Source organism: Eucalyptus grandis, chromosome 1 (genome assembly GCF_016545825.1).
Source record: "Eucalyptus grandis isolate ANBG69807.140 chromosome 1, ASM1654582v1, whole genome shotgun sequence".
NCBI lineage: Eukaryota > Viridiplantae > Streptophyta > Magnoliopsida > Myrtales > Myrtaceae > Eucalyptus > Eucalyptus grandis.
The window spans coordinates 27,581,784-27,598,987 of record NC_052612.1 but is presented as its reverse complement, the minus strand read 5'-3'; the positions used below and the strand labels follow the sequence as shown (position 1 = coordinate 27,598,987).

The 17,204-nt window shown below is 37.5% G+C and overlaps 1 protein-coding gene across 1 annotated transcript; it reads left to right on the top strand.

Annotated features, from left to right (window-relative positions):
• The first annotated feature begins 10,985 nt into the window (after positions 1 to 10,985).
• LOC104435604 (cytokinin riboside 5'-monophosphate phosphoribohydrolase LOG3) lies at positions 10,986 to 15,503 on the top strand. Its single transcript, XM_010048326.3, has 7 exons — positions 10,986 to 11,468; positions 12,036 to 12,133; positions 12,304 to 12,334; positions 13,079 to 13,178; positions 14,644 to 14,714; positions 14,845 to 14,988; positions 15,202 to 15,503. The coding sequence occupies exons 1-7, from the start codon at positions 11,349 to 11,351 to the stop codon at positions 15,292 to 15,294; spliced, it is 657 nt and encodes a 218-aa protein (XP_010046628.1). The 5' UTR covers positions 10,986 to 11,348; the 3' UTR covers positions 15,295 to 15,503.
• Positions 15,504 to 17,204: the final 1,701 nt, after the last annotated feature.

Below are 17,204 nucleotides of genomic sequence, written 5' to 3'. Positions count from 1 at the left end.
AAGTTTGAGATTCGTTCAAACCATACAAAATAGAAAATATATCAAGAGAAAACAAAAATAAAAGGAAATTTTTGGAGTAATTAAGTAATTATGCACATAAGAATTATGATATTTTTATCTCTATCTATAACGAGAATAAATGAATATATATAAAACATTCGCTGAAGAAAGAGAGAAGTCATGCCAAAAAAAGGAGACAAGTGGTTACCAAAAACTAAAGGCCCCACATCCTATAATTTAGTAGACTTTTCCACTTATAACAGAAAAGAACAAAACCATTGCGTGCATTTCTTATACATTTGAGAACGTTCAATAAAAATTTCAAATATGAATCTTTTTCTAATTTCTTGGGGGAGGAAAAAATTCATATGCCAGCGAAAGTGTCGTATAAATCGCTGTAAATTCAATGATAGTGTGTACTCAATAGTCAGTTTACTTGATTGTTCTCATAATGAAAATAACAATTGTCACCAATGTTTGTTCTTTTTTTTTGTCAAAAAAGTATTCTTCTTCTACCTTTCATTTACTCTCCAGAAACTCATAAACGGACAATTTTTTTTTTTTTTTGAAAAATTATGAAAATACTCCACATGTTAATATCTGAGTATTTTGAAAGGCTTGAAGTGCTCCACATTAAATAAAAATAAAAATTAAAGAATATCACACCAAAGAAACCCTCAAATTTCAACGTGTTTGACGAGAAATATCCATTCATGGCAAAAATTGGAGGAAAGAAGAAGGAAAATGACTCAAATTATCCTTAAACTTTAACCTAATATGCAATGTATCCATGAACTTTTAATTTATTCAATGCAATTCTTGCACTTTTGGTACATATTCAATTTAGCTCCTGAACTACACGAAAATATCCAACGTTGTCCGTAAATTTAAATTGATGAAAGGACAATATTGAACATATATCAAACATTTAAGTTAAGGGACCATTTGTGTCATTATCTCAAAAAATAATTCACATTTAATTCTCCAAAAACAGAAAGAACCTGCATGAATATCAAGCAAAAAGGTTTTATAACATAGTTTAAAAAATCAAATTTGAACCCAATCTTCACGAGAGCACAATCTGCCATACACATCTTTATCCAGAGCAGTCAATTTCAGACACAGGTCAAAAGCCATGCAAAACTTTGACTTTTAACTCCACAAGATGGAACCTTTTTTCAGCGTCATCGTCTTCTTTCTCATACCGCACCGCGTTTAAGAACAAGAAGACCGCGTGAAAGCGAGAAAAAGCTTTAAAAGTTAAAAGGAACACATCAAATCACATCACCATGCCATTGCTCGGGTAAGTTATCAAGTTATTCGTCCTACCAATCAGTCAACAAGGATAAAAGTTCAGTCAAAAAGGCAATCGTCGAGGTAGTTTAGGGAACTAACGTTAATCGAGGGGCTAAATTGTCTGCTTTATTTATGGAGAGACAGAAGGGGCCTTCTTTTGTTACGTCTTTCCGAGACCTTCAAGGAGAAAAGGGAATTCAAGGGTCTCCATTTTTTTAAGAAGCATTATTGTCTTAACGTGACGCATGTCATTTCTTGTTGGGGAAGGCGAAAAGCCCGCAGACAGAAACGATTTACGTCCAACTTCCTAAAGTTTGATTCGTCCTTGTTAATCCTGTTTAATTTTTTATTTTTTTTTTGAATTTTTCGCTTTATGCACTTTTTTTCTTTGCTTCCCGACAGTGGTAGTTTGCAGAAGTATTGTGTGCGTATACCTCAGCTAACGGCAAAAGCGATACCCTTTTGCCATATTTGTCAATGGGAAAAGGAGTAAAGAAAGAGGAAAGAAGGAAAGCGAACCAGCATTCCTACACCATAGCAAAAGATCATGGAAAGACTGCCTTTAGCATGATGAGAGCACTCAAAGTTAGTGGGTAAGCAAAATTTCAAAATTGGAAATGAGTCAAAGTTTTAAAGAGCATCTCGAATTCAACTCATTATGAGAACTTTTTAGCTTGTTAATTGATTGAAAAACAGTTGGCTGATAAAAGCTTAATTAAGCTTATTATTCATGCTCAGGTTCTTCTCAGAGATGCTAAAATATTGGCTTGAGATAATTTTGGAGAGAGCGATGCCAGAGATATCAAAAGCAAGTTTAAATTTTAATTTACGTTCTTCTTTTGATATCAAGAGATAGAGAGCTCTAGTTTAACCTATATTATTCGAGAAATACTGAAAAGGCTCAAGATAAATTTACGACATAATACTTTCATAGTATAATTTTCTTGCGCATGATAAAGGAAGAGGCAAGATTTAGAAAAGCAATGGAAATTTATTTTGGAAATAAAACTTTAGCAAGAATATCATGCGCACCTTAGCCGTATGATTAGATTGGCAAAACCTCCAATAAAGCAATTGTCTTGTGCTAATTACTCTATGATATAGAATTAGTAGACTGAAACTCGATGCTAACTCTCTTACCGATGAGATGGTATAACAGAACGTTTTTGCTACAGCCGGTACCGGTAGCAACGTTGTCGCTTCTACCAGGACACGTGTCACTCACTTATACCAAACTTAGTTTCTAATCAAACCCATCTCTCTCTCTCTCTCTTTCCGTGTGGAAAAGATCAAGGAAAAAATCTATAAAAAAATCTATAAAAGCGTACATTAACATAGACTCAGTCCGCCCCACTACGAAGATGACAGAATGAATCATAGTCCCATTCTACAATGATTTCTTTTATCAAAAAAAAAAAAAAATTTCATTCATGTCCCAAACGATGCATGAGTGGATACTTAACAAAAACCAGAAATCATCACAAGCAAGCAAGCAAGCTTACAAAGCAACAAAGTAAACTAAATTCCAGAACTCTTCGACCAAAATAAAATTCCAGAACTCAAGGTGAATCATCTAAACATGGTCTGTAGGGGTAAGAGCGCCCTTTTCTCTCAAGAATAGATTTGTGACCGCAGCAAAGCAAAAAGATCGACGGCCAATCACTGAATCTCACAATCATCAATTAGGAGTACATACCGAGATCTCTTTCTATAGATATGGCTTTACTTTTCAAAGATATGCACTAGGTTCAGCATTCCCAATACCATCACCGTACGGGAGACAAGACAACAAAAACATGTTAAATGAGCACAGATCTAATACCGGAGCTTCTATTACCACCATTGAAGCTGGAGACAAAGTACTTATTCATCAAAACTCCTATATCTAGAACTAGATCGGGAGAGTAGAGCTCTCAAATGTAGATCTAGATCAGAAGATGGGCAAGAAACAAGAAAAATAGAAGGGAAAACAACAGAAGAATCAAATGGGAATCCGATCAGATATATTTGAATACCTGTATATAAGAATCAAAGAATGTTAATGGTACAAAAGGGTACAAGCAGAAATGTTCTTTTTCTTTTCTTCTTTTTAGTAACACATCCATCGTATTCAAAATTTTATGTCAATGGGTCCCCAAGATTGCTTGCAACATGCATCATTCGTTCCATTATTTTGAAGGAGAGAAGCTGCGAATTTCGAACCGGTGCAAGTCTTTAAAAATGTTCCCATTCGGTTCCTTCGTGGCTCAGCACTCCCTCCGACAAGTTCTTTGGAAACGTCGTACCATGACTACGGGAATGAATTACAAGAACATTAGGAGGACCGGCTTGCAAGTGGATGGCCAGCAACGCCGGATGTCATGCCGGTTTAAAATATTAATATGATGCCTGTGGCCCAAAAGATCAACTATATATAATCAATGACAAACGTTGCGCTCAAGCATGGAAAAGGGGGCAAAGGGGAAGAATATTCTTTTTCTCCGAGACCGGGACATGGGGATTCTACCGTAAGTACGACAACATACGTTAGGATATAAAGGTCGTAATGAAGGAAAAGGCCGGGCGTTGGTGGGACTCTAGCGGAGGGCGGTGACGGTGCCCACTTTTCTGGTCCCTCTCTACAGCTTGTTATCTTGTTTCTTAGCATATGGCACCGATCGATGTGCGCTAATTCGAGGGTGCAGGTGCATGTATTCCATGAGCTGAACGTCTGGAGAGATGGGAAACTTGTGATAATGAGACCGATGCAACTGAGCCATAAAATAAATCATTTGGCGTCATATGGTTGCTTCTGGTTGATGTTCTTGATCGAACGGATCATTTATTTTCAAACCATATTCATCAGAATAACATATCTCATATCACAATCGACGGTTTGAAGAAAAGAGATCATGAATTACGTTTTTCTAAGATATATATCTTGGCTTGATTTTTAACCCTTTGTAAAGATTGTTTCAATTTGAAATACTCTCTACGCATAGAGAATGAATATGATGATGTCATTAATTTTCATGCTTGATTAACTATAGCTAATTCATGATGCTTGAGGGGAAAAATATATACTTTTTTTTCTTGTCAGCAAAGAAATACTCAGATTATTAGGTAGATCTTGTTAGAAGAATGCTTTAGAAGTACAAAAGGATGACAATTGATTAATAAATAAATTGACTGCTTGTTTCACAGAGGGTCAGGGATCTTTCAAATTTATATTTCGAGTTTACCCTTTTAATTAAGTTGACTGCTTCTTTTTCCTTATTTCCATTCTTTTGTGAGTGTGTGAGGGGGCTAAAACTCACATGAAGTTAAGTAAGGGCATGCTCACGCGCGATTTACCCTGCGATTTCGTTATAATGATCACTTTAGCAGAACTTTTATTCTTATGCACATCACGTTTATGTACATATAGACTCTATTTTAACTTATATATGTACATGCACTTTGCAATTTAATGTATAATTTAGAAGAAGAAAGTTATGTTCCATGATCGCACAAATTTTCGTAATAAATCTTTTAAAGAATTGTCTGTGTATATATCTAGATCCTACTGTGAAAAATCTATTATTTGAATTTTCCTGAAAATAATGCTTTCCTACTCCGAACTATGAAAAGAACAAGATACGGGATATTTAAATCAATACTTTATATGTACATATATTATATATTATTGAGCATATTTTAGTAAATTGTTAACTTTGCATATTTTATCATCATGGATATAGTATCTATGTATATATAGATTCTAGTTAAGATGTGTGCGCTCGCACTCGTGTGAAGATTCTATAGTTATAAATAGATTAAAAGAGTTATACTCCATGGTTGCGCATTTTGGTAATAAATGTTTTGAAATAATTCTCTATGTACATAGGAGATTCTATTTGGAATGTCTACACAAAAGTAAGGTTGAAAGTTATATTCCTTGATTGTACATAATTTGACATATGAGCATAGCAAAATTAATAATAAATTATTAATTAATAGAAATAGTTTATTGAATGAAACAATTGCTCTCAAAAGATCTCCATGACATTATAGTGCATGTTCCATTAATATGTGATGGTAGATCATTGTTGAAAAAGTTATATGACACGACATCCTCTATTTGATACGTAAATGACATTAGGGTATCAATAAAATAAAATAAAAAAGTCACTAAAGAATTATAGCCATCTCTTCCACACAAATAAATATTACAAAATCGACAAGATAACTGTTATTAAATAATAAAAAGAACCCATCATTGCAAAAGGTGAATCATATTTCTAAATGATCATATTACATGATTAAGCATATTTCATGAATAAATTAGACCAAAAGCATAATTAATAACAACCCCAGTGATAACTGAGTACTTTGCGTAGATATATTGTTCAAAGAGTTGATTGATATATAGATATACAAAAAAAAAAGAATTCAAAAAAACCAAATGATGTTAAGACGACAATCACCAAAAAAGCAACATGTAACATGATAGCTCAAAGTTGACGAATAGATAATACTAACCAATCGTTAGAAAAATTACACGCTGTTTTTCGAATTAATAAATACTATAGAATAAATAAACAAATTTTGTTTTACGTGCTTGTTGACATATAGCCTTACATAAATATCAAAAGATTATAACGTTGTAGCTATCTATAATTGTTCACTTAATTATAACATAAATCTTTAGTTAAGCATTTGGTAGTATCTATTTATTAAACAAGGAAAATTGTGCAATTTATTAAAATATATAATTTCCTCTATAAACACTAACAAAAAAAGTGAGAAACCACATGAGACAAACCAAAGCAAACAATACCTCCAATTAATTAATCTAGAGGCATCATAGTATGGGATTAAAGCGGGACCCCCTCTAATAAGTGTATGATTCTTAGACCAACCATGCTAAAACTAATGGGATGGCATTTTTGGATTATATATGTAAAATTTGAATTAACTTTTTACAAGTTTAGTATTGGAACTCCAATATTAAATGTGCTAAAGGGAGAGCACTACCATGATGGTTAAGCTTTTGGGAAAATCCCTATTTGACAAAACTATTAGGTGCGGTATAGAACGAGTCCAAGCAGATAATAACTCAAGTAATCAGGGGTCACACAAAATATTAATCAACTCTTATTCAAACAAATGATAGGCATTCAAATGGTTACCAAAAAGATTAGGGACAAAATTCCATTAAAAAGGAAAGTAAATGTATAGGATTCGAAGATGATCTTGAAGAAATCACCTCTATAAACCATTCTACTCTAAAGAAAAATTACACAAGTAGCTTGCTTCCCTTTTCCACACCAAAATGATGGCTCAAATGTGAAGATTCCGCCAAATAGAGGAAGCTATCAAGAGAGATGAATCAACATTCTTTATTTTATATCTTGTTTCTTATTGGTTCATATTAATATACATGCTCAAAATATTATTTAAACTCATAGTTACGATTTGTATGTGTTATGTTTTCAATTAATCGGATGATATACCTAAAATGATATATGCAACTCAATTTTAAATAAATTCTACATAGACTCTACCAGAGAATTTGATTGATGTGGATATTAATTCCGTTAGTCTTTTGCATATTATTTTTCTTGTGATAGGTCATGCCAAACCAACATTTCGAATAATATAAAAAAGTATAGTCCTAGACCCGCGTAGTGCGAGGACATTTTGGTAATTTGACATTTTTATTTGTTCCTCACATTATGGCTCGATGACAGAATGAGTACATTAAGCTTCCTAAATACGTAGCCGATTCTTCCGCCCCACATGTAACGCAGCAGTCAAAAAAGAAAGGGAGTAGAAGTACAAAGCAAGCAGTCCAATTAAGCAAATAATGACATTTTTGACGTACACGCGCAGTCACACAAGCATCCAAGGGAATGCGTTAAACGCGCATGCAAGCATGCAGGGCGCTGATGCAGCTTCTTTATTATTAATTTTCGATCCACCCAAAGCCTAAAACTCCCCCGCAAATCCCATTAATTTAAGGAGCATTGCAATTATGAGTTTATAATCTCAAAGCTGAAGGGAATGGGCGGGAAGTAGACAGAGGCTAGAATAAAGCAGAGATCGAAAAAGAGAAGAAAAACAAAATTAATAGAGAGAGAAAGAAAGAGAGGCCACTTAGAAAGGCCGTCATATGGGGATTGGGGACGTGCAATCTTTAATTAATACAGCAACGATTATATTATAATCGTAGGGATTATTTTAAAGGGCATCTGGTGCAGTTCCTCCTGCAATATGGGCAATGGATAGGGGCATAAAAATAAGAATTGAGAAAGAGAGTAAACAAAGAAGAGAGAGGCTCCCAAAGCAATGAACCCCCCCATAACCCCAAATGGAAGTTCGAACCCGAAAAGGGTGCACAAAACTACAATACTCGAGTGTACTCATTTAACTGTCTGAGAGTAGTGTTTTACATGGGTCGTTTCATGGGTGGGTCGAGGGTCAAATGTTCTCCTACCCCCCTCTCCGAGATTGCCCGAAAATTCATGCGGAGGACCACCATGCTTGCTAATATGTACACCAGTAATCATGTCGGCAAGGGGGGTCCATCACGTGTCACTGTTCGTCCAAGTTCATGAGGACCCCTAGCGGGTCGAATGATCCCGTACTCATACTCACTAATTCAAAACAGTCTCCATCATCATCCACACTTTGTTCGTGTTTCGTAGTTTCCATTCGTCTTGTGAGACGTCCCTTGCTTATTCTACTTTGACCATCATTTTTTCTATGTCTCACACAATGTAAGTCTTACTGTATAGCCACAAAGTAAGTGCGAATTTATACTTTGAGCGACAAAAGTAGCATTTCTATTGTCCTCAACTCATTCATGTTTCTTGTGTCAAATTTGTCAAGGTACTCTTTAATTTTGAATTGTAGGAGAGAGAATAGGGGAATACATGAGAAACTACGAAGCATAGGAACCAACATGATTGAGTAGATTCCAGGATGGATATTAGTGATAATAGGGTAGATTTTAGGTTACAAACTTTGGAACCTGTGATAAATGATAAGTTCTAGGTTTTACAATCTTACCCTACCATGTGCATTTTATCTTGTGCTTAAGAATGTAAATTTGTACTCGATAGGAATGCACTCGCATTTTTATTTTGAATGCTAAATATGTCAATAATTAGAATGACGACATATTTTAGGTAGTAAAAATGTTATATTATCCAATACCCTAAAACTTGTAGAATCGAAAGATATTCTACGAAATTATAAATAGATTCCATGTTGCAAAAAATTTCGAATCAGTGTTTATGGGGTAGATATTAAGGCAGGACAAATATCCTAGGCGGCCTCAAACCTACGAAACCGTAAGAGAGAGAGTTTTGGCAGCGAAGTGGCAAGTGCAGTTAGCGAACGCAGAGAATATGGGGGTGGGGTTTGTGTGACAGCAAGTTAGTGAAGGTCATGGGTTGAAGGAAATAAAAAATGAGAGTGTCTCCTGTGCATGCAACAAGGGTGTCTTGTTCTTGTTGGGGAAGGGTGGATGAGGGTACAGAGTGATAAGGCAATAGCCCACATGTGTGCTTTGTTGAATCATTAATGCACAACCCTCTACAACCACACTCACCCGAGTTTTTTTTTTATTTAATTTTTGCCCTCTCTTGGTCTGAAATTTTCTGAACTTACCCATGCCTTTTGGCTCAGTTTTAGACACTATAATAATTGGAGTTAACCCATGGTTGGCGCAATTGGTCGAAGAGTGTTTAAGGATTCCCATTATAGAAACTAGAGCCGCTAATTGTGTTCAAGCTGTTCTAAGCTCATTATAAGGGCAAGCACAGGGCAAATGCCCGAATTTAACTAGTTCATAAAAATAGTATGGTGTTTCGAGTGACTTTAAATGGTGGAGTCTTCACCCTCGTGGCGATTGATTATTAGAAACAGCTTCTGAGTCCTTGCTCATTCAAAATGGAATTCTCACCAAAACCAAAGATGCTCCCATTCCGGATTGTCCAGGTTTTGCCTTTTCCTTACCTTGGCCTGCAAAACAATGTTTGTCTTCCGGGGTTTAAATTACGTTATACGAGGTGAAGCATGAAGAGATTGAAAACTTGCAACAAGAACACGCCCCCAAAAAAAAAAAAAAAACAAAAAAAAAAAAAAAAGAAAAAAAGAAAAAAGGTAACTGTAAGAACATGATTCTAAAATAGTTTCTCTTTTGGTTCTTTGTGCTCGAATTTATCGTTATTTATAGTAAGAGGTGACCTTCCAATATATCTTCTTCTTTTTCTCATTGGAGATGATACGTTGGTGAAACCTACCAGTGAATTTGTTGATGAGTAAAAACCTATACAAATAAAGAAAAAGTAAATAAAGTAAGAAAAGATTTTAGCCCGATCAATTAGATCAATCTCGAAAATCAATTTCTCATTCTTTCTCATCATCCTTCTTTCTTTTAAAGGTTATAAATTCTTCCCACATATGTAGAAATTACAATTTCATATCATAAATTCTCATTCTTATACCTAGTTCTAGTTTTGTAACCACGTTATGAGGGGGAGTTTTACACGTTCAAGGAAAGATGAAATCGAAAACACAGTAATTTATCCAAAAGTGCATAGATAAGTTGTCCTTACGCCTGCTCCACAATGAGTGAAGAACCTAAAGTGAGAGAGCAGGACATGTCTTTACGGTACGGTTTATATTTTGCATCTTAACACTAGAAATCCTAAAAAGGCCCGGATAAAATTGATCAAATGGAAAAGATTTTGTAAATCAGTGTCTCCAGGGGAAATGAGAGTACCTAATTTCCCATGCCTTGCCTCTCTTGTGCCACTGTATATGCTTCGAAAATTCATACATTTCCTATCAAGTATAGTTAACAAGCACACCAAGTGCACTCTACTAGTAATTTGACACACTCGTTAACAAGACCCGAATAAGAATATTCACAGGTTCATATATGAACTCTAGTCCTTTACCTTCTCAAACCAATGAATGTGTCATGTATTTTTGAAACCCATACAATCGGATCATAAGAAGGTTGGTTTGTTTTCTAACAAATAGATGTTCCAAATGTTAAGCACTTCGGTACAAAATCATTAATTCACTTAATAATTTAGATCCTTCGAATATGCTCATATATGTTGTTCGTGCACTAGAAACATGAATTTTTTCTTTGCCGGGTTCGTGAATGCCAACGCTACCAAATTGAGAGAGACAGAGAGTTCCCAGGACTTCCCCGACCTATAGGAAGAAAACGCATGCAATTTCCCACGCGATACATACAATTTATGGGCGCATATGCTCGGTTCTCGTTACATAGAAGAAGGAAAACTTTCGAGTACAGGAAAATACCCACCAGGAGAGGGACCTTTCCCCCGACAGACACAGAGCCTATATCAAGACATAGGGACAATCCTTCGTTCCACGCCATACCCTTCCCCTTTTCTCACCATTCTTTTTATATGTCTTGACAAGAGATACAGACATTAATGTATGTAAACGCATTGCGAACTCTCTGTCGAAATAAACAAAGGTAAAGAGCTAATAAAGAAAGAGCCGCAAGTGGTCCACGCGTGCCACTGTAGTTTGTATGCGCGAGTTGGGGCTGGAGCGTGCTTGAGAGACGGGGCATTCTGTACTCACGTGTCACGACACTTGAGGGCCGCCCCCACCCCCCCCACCCCCTTCTTATATAAACGCGCTCGCGTCAAAGGCCAACCACGCACAGGCAGAGAGAGAGAGAGAGAGAGAGAGAGAGGCAGAGAGAGGGTCAGTGAATAGGGGAGTGAGAGCGAGTGTGACAGAGTAGCAGTAGCTGTGTTGGTCACACCGCAACGAGGTTGTATGCGAGCGTCTACTTGATTCTTGATCTCTTTCCCGTCTTGTACCCATTGTTTCCCCTCTTTTTATACGCATCCCTCAGGAATCACGCACACGCATACACGGAGAGATACCCGGGTCGAGGGAGATTCTTTCCCATTCCGAAGAGCGAAACCGTTTCCCATTTTTTTTCTCTCCTTCTCTTTTTACCAAGCTCCGGCACCACAGAATCGACCCAGAACAGAGTGTCTAGCTTTCATACACAGGGGAGCCTCGAAATGGAGGTAGAGGGTGAGATAAAACTGTCCAAGTTCGGAAGGATTTGCGTCTTCTGTGGGAGTAGCCAGGGGAAGAAGAGCAGCTATCAGGATGCCGCTATTGAGCTGGGCAGAGAACTGGTGCGATTCTTGATTCCTTCTTCTTTTTTGGGTTTCTTTGGATTGTGTTTCCTAGTTGTTCTGCTATATGCATGGACAGGGACTTTGGCGATTTTGGGGAGGGGGCTTAATGCTCCGTTCCACGTAGAGTTCGTATCTAGTGCGGGGTGCGTGCGTGCCAATTAAATGCTTCCCCTTTACCCTCCCCTTCCTAGGTTGTCTTTGTCACGGAAGCGAGCTACATTGAAGCGAGCAAAAACCCACGTTAGAAAAAAAGATTGCGACCATTCCATCTGTTGCTTCTCTTTGAAGTTGCCCCACTGGAATCTTCCTGATTCTGGGGTATCTCTGTTTGATTCTTCTTCTTAAACTTGGAACCTCAGTGTTTTACTCCATGCGGCCTTGGTACGCAGTGAAATGAGCGTTTTCTTGAAAAAAGATGAGAGAAAGGGGGGAGAAATTTTGTGCATGCTCGGAAGATCATGGAAGGGGATGGTGGTGGTGATTGCCTTTTGACCCTTTGACGAATGATGATGATGTTTTTTGTGTGTGCGCTTTTTTTTATTTTTTCTTTTTTTGCCCCTGAAGGTGTCGAGGAACATTGATCTGGTCTATGGTGGAGGTAGCATAGGCCTCATGGGCTTGGTCTCGCAAGCTGTTCATGATGGCGGTCGGCACGTCATTGGGTAATTCCTAAGCTTCTCTTTTGTCGATGTGATTTACTCGAGCAAAAGACCCCAATAAATTAAAGAAACAGAATCGATGGCTTCGGGCTTGTGTTTTGCACTCCATTATAACTAATTCTTTTGTCATGTTATTGTCCCCTCTCTCTCTCTCTCTCTTCTCTCCTCTGCAGAGTCATTCCCAAGACGCTCATGCCCCGAGAGGTATGTCTGCTGTACCCAGTAAAAAAAGTCCTTAACCTTTTTCCTAAGTAAAGAAATAGGTGAAAATGGCAATGGGGTAGCACCTTTTTCCTTTGTTTAATTTCCTGCTTCTGCTCAACAAAAGTTGATTTAACTTAAGTGAGCTCTTAGTTCTGTCTTCTCACTTTACCTTTTGGTGATTCTGGTTGGTACAAAATGTTCCATTAGGTGGGTGATGCTCGCAGGCCTTATCCACAAACTTTCCTCTTTTTCTCCTTTTTCTAAATTTTTTTTCATTTTGGGTTCTGGCACAACACCACTTTATACAACAGAGTGTTTGACTATTGAGGTTTGTCCTGGTCTTTACGGTGCTTTCTCCTTTGATCAGCGTCTCTGCTTTTTACTTTTATTGTATTTTTGAAGACCAACCAAATTTCCATTTCCTTCTCTCTTTTTTTCGCTTTTCGGTTTTTCTCTCTTGACTTTATCGAACAATTGGAATTTTTTTCTTGTGTTCGTCATTATTTTCGTACTAAAATTTCTGGAAAGGAGACTGCTGAGCTGAAGCATTTGGCTTGTGCACTCTCTGCTCTGCGCACCTCATCATTGCTGCACTCCACAACACTCCAAAACTCCTCTCTCTCTCTCTCTCTCTCTCTCTCTCTCTCTCTCTCTCTCACACACACACACAAACACGTTTTCATTTTATTTTATATTTTTTAGGACCAATTGTATTCATTGACACCGGTGCCCTTTCTCTTGCAGTTAACTGGTGAGACAGTAGGAGAGGTTAAGGCAGTCGCGGATATGCATCAAAGAAAAGCAGAGATGGCTAAGCATTCAGATGCTTTTATTGCCTTGCCTGGTTAGTATAAGGCCCCCTTCCTCCCCTGCAGAAGTTCTCAGTTGCAACAGAGAGAGAGAGAGAGAGAAAGAGAGAAAGAGAGAAAGAGAGAGAGAGAGAGTACTGACATTAAGCTAAAATCAAGAAAATGGCATTGTACCAAGTGCTGCTATTTTTCCTTTTGTGGTATATATGCTTTGATCGCCCATATCTCATGCCAATGATTCCTCTGATGGTACCTGAATTTCCCCTTTTATCATTCAAATTCATGACAAGACATACGCTGAATGGAAAGCACCTGCATTCCCCTGAACCAAATATACATAGTTGAACTCAGTATGTGTTCTCTGCTTTGGAGGAATCGCCATTTGCTTACTAGCAAAGAACGAATAAGGGGTCAGATAAGTGCTTGAACAAACAAGTCCTATCTTGTAAATTAGGGATTTACAAGTCCTTGTTGGCCTTGCAGGTTTTTTAATTTGAAATGCAAATTGTTACTTGAAAAGATCCTTTAAAAGCGGCTGTATGAAGCCAAAATCCTCACAACTTACTGAGCCTTCCCCTCACAAGCCCCAATATCCATGATTAGAGAATAACTATTCAGACCTTAGCCTTTGACTCATCAACGTCTTCACTCAAAATTAGAGCCCATGAGGACCTTTATCTCTCTACCTAATCAGGAGAGAGGACGTAGACAACCAAGCTTTTGTCAAACAGTTCTTGCCTGCCGACAGCACCTGCACCAAAATAGAGAATCACGGCAACCCCTCCCAAAGGGCTACTTGTTATCAAGAAACTTGGAGATCTGAGAAATGGAAACCTAGTAGGCTCAAAGGGTCAATTTATTTCTCACTAGGGCTTTTGGCTCTGACACTCGTGATTAATATTAGGCAAATGTCAGCTTAGCCCTAGATCCTATACAGGTGTAAACAGAGGTAGTGAAGAACATATTACGGTAAGAGAGCTACAGTCACGAGTCGGAGGCTGAAGACTGAAGACAGTTGGAAGGTTTATCGCATTCATATGCAGGAAGTAATTCCATAATACAAGTTAAAACATCACAACTACAGTTAACTAAAACCGAGTGACCACTCCCATTAGGCGCCAGAACTTACGTGCACACCATCAATATAGAGATTTCTCTCTAGAACAGTGTGTGCGTACAAATTCTCTATATGGAATGACTGACGAGTTTTGTAGATTCACATCAACGGCCTGTTCATGGAAATAGATTTCCTATTGGCTTGTGCACAAGTCGTTGGAGAATTTTCACCTTCTGTTTAATTTTCCTCTGTTTTCTCCTTCATGTTGGAAAATTTTCAGTCATGCTACTAGGCTGTCTTCTATCAGATAATCTCCTTCTTCTCTCAGAGATGCATAATCTTCCTGAAACATGATTTTTACCGTCTGTATCAAATCAGTGAGAGAACATTAAATATGCCATGCTGCTTGCTAATGTTAAAAGACATTCTCTGTGCAAATGCAGGGGGTTATGGAACCTTGGAAGAGCTGCTTGAAGTGATCACCTGGGCCCAGCTTGGCATTCACGATAAGCCGGTACGTCATGCAGCAAGCACTAGAAGAGCTGCTTTTATTCTATTCCAGCAAGCTCTACTTCCATCCAGCAATTCTTCACTGTCGTCAAAGAACTAATTAAAGCAATGCATGTTCTTCAAAATATGCGCAGGTGGGATTGCTTAATGTGGATGGATACTACAATTCCTTGCTCTCATTCATCGACAAAGCTGTAGAGGAGGGGTTCATCAGTCCGAGTGCTCGTCAAATCATCGTGTCAGCCCCTACAGCCAAGGAATTAGTGAAGAAATTGGAGGTAATTAAAGAGAGACATGTTCCTCTTATTCTCCCTTCATTTAACTGACACACCCAACGAAACATTCCGCAGAGAAATAGCAGTTCAACCGATTCTTCATAATCTGTTTAACCACTAAAAGTTACCATTCATTTAACTTCCTTTGTCCGGGAAGATGATCAAACTTTGTCGCTAACTTACTTCTTCAAACAATTGACTTCACTACTGTTTCAGGAATATGTGCCATGTCATGAAAGAGCAATCTCAAAGTTGAATTGGGAGGTTGAGCAGCTTGACTATTCTCAAGACTATGATATTTCTAGGTGACAAATTTGGGTCTCACAGTGCCACTAGGGAAAGTTGAGAGAAGAATTTATAGACATGAAAAGTAGAAGAAAGGAACTAATTTGGAATATCTTGGCGGTTTTTCCAGTTGAGAAAAATCCTTCTTGTTTTTGTAAATTCACTTGCACTTTGACTATGATATGTGAAGCTTCGTATTCCCTTGAAATGAAGATATCTTGATTTTGGTTTCCTTTGTACAAGTACGGATTACCAACATGTTTGCTTTATGCACTTTCGGAGAAGCTTGTGACTTCTCATTTTCTTTACTGTACATCTCTCATCTTTGCTCCAAGCTCTTTTTATTTTTTTATTATTGTTCTTAATTTATAAGGAAGCCAGGTCAATTATATATGAATCAGTCTTTATTCCATCGTCTGTGGATCTAATCCATACAAAAAATTTGGTGCTCAACATGTTTATCGATTGGAGGAATGATCACAATAATAGATTAGCCACATTCAAAAGCCTATGCAGTGTCGTTTGAATATACAATAAAAGACAAGACTTCAATCCACCTCGCGCAATATTTCTGAAGTGCTCACATTACTGAATGGTTCTTTTATTAAAACAAAAAGTCGATAGGTAGTATACCCAATTTACATATTCAATTCTTATACTTTAAAATACCTCGATACAAAAATCTGGCAAAATGATAAAATTGGATATGTTGTAGATGAAGACTTGAATCATCAGGTTAAATCCAATGAGGAATCTAATTTTGCTTGATTTATTCATTCACAACAATTTATGGGAAAGGCTAAGGTGATGTGCAGAAGCACTTGTGGAATGAAGCCTTTCATACAGCCTTTTTGGTTTGCAAGAATGATCTCGTCGATGGTAGTTGTATTTTTGCTTGAAATTCAAAATTGTCTCCATAATTTTCCAATGTGGACTTGAAAACACTAAAATTTTATTGAATATGACTCTTTTATTTTTCTTTTCAAGATGGCCGGGACCCCTCCCCTCTCTCTCCCTCTTTCTCCCTCAAATATGAGATCTGACTCTGACAGCAACACTACTAACTTGCAATGATCGCTTTCCTCAAGCATCCACCGCGAGGTGGCCATGGCCATCGCAGGACACAGGCTATAGTCCGCAGTCACACGCATGTTCACATTGCCAGATGAGGACTCGCAGATCTAAAAGTGCGACCACCACTTCACGATGGTTGCCCCTGATAATGTGTTTGAAATTGAATCACAGATACGTTCGTTTCTCAAAATGCCAAATCAACTGCCTGACAATTGAGATGGGCAACCTCTTGTGGAAAGACATAATGACATATTACCCTCATTCTGCCCATTTGATGGAAGTTTTCCCCGCTGCCCACTTTTGAGTAAACCGCTGAGAAAGCGCTACGGACTGGAGAAATCAAGTCACATCCGTAAATGCATGAAAAGCTGCAGCGAGGGGGTGAAAGGACAAAACCAACGATCCATGACACGTATAATATTTATTCACATAAATAACTAATCAATAATGAAAAACGAATCCATATATGATTGCAAAACATCGAGATCAATAAATATAACGGGATTAAAGCGTACATGTTTAAGCCATTGCTTCACTTAAAGAAAAGTAGATCACTCTGATAATCAATGATATATCGGAATGCTAGATCTTACTCTCTATAACCTATTTCGATATAGCAACTTTCAATGGGATTAAAGTAACTGATAGATATAACCTATCATTTTATAAGCTAGAGAGGGGACCTAACAAACCCTAATCAACAGTGTGTCAACTAGGCCCTTCCCATTACGAGCTTCAGTTAAACACAATTGCTTACACTTTGCTACTCAACTAGGCATGTTATCAATAGATGCCAATACCTAATTCAATCAAATCACTTTATAGGTTTAACAAATATTAGAATATACATTAACCCGATT

What these genes read in the sequence shown, in the direction of transcription:
- LOC104435604 (XM_010048326.3), top strand. Translation starts at nt 11,349, where the DNA reads ATGGAGGTAGAGGGTGAGATAAAACTGTCCAAGTTCGGAAGGATTTGC. An exon ending in GGCGGTCGGCACGTCATTGG is followed by an intron (nt 12,134 to 12,303) that starts GTAATTCCTAAG and finishes TCTCCTCTGCAG; the next exon opens with AGTCATTCCCAAGACGCTCA. An exon ending in TGCTTTTATTGCCTTGCCTG is followed by an intron (nt 13,179 to 14,643) that starts GTTAGTATAAGG and finishes GTGCAAATGCAG; the next exon opens with GGGGTTATGGAACCTTGGAA.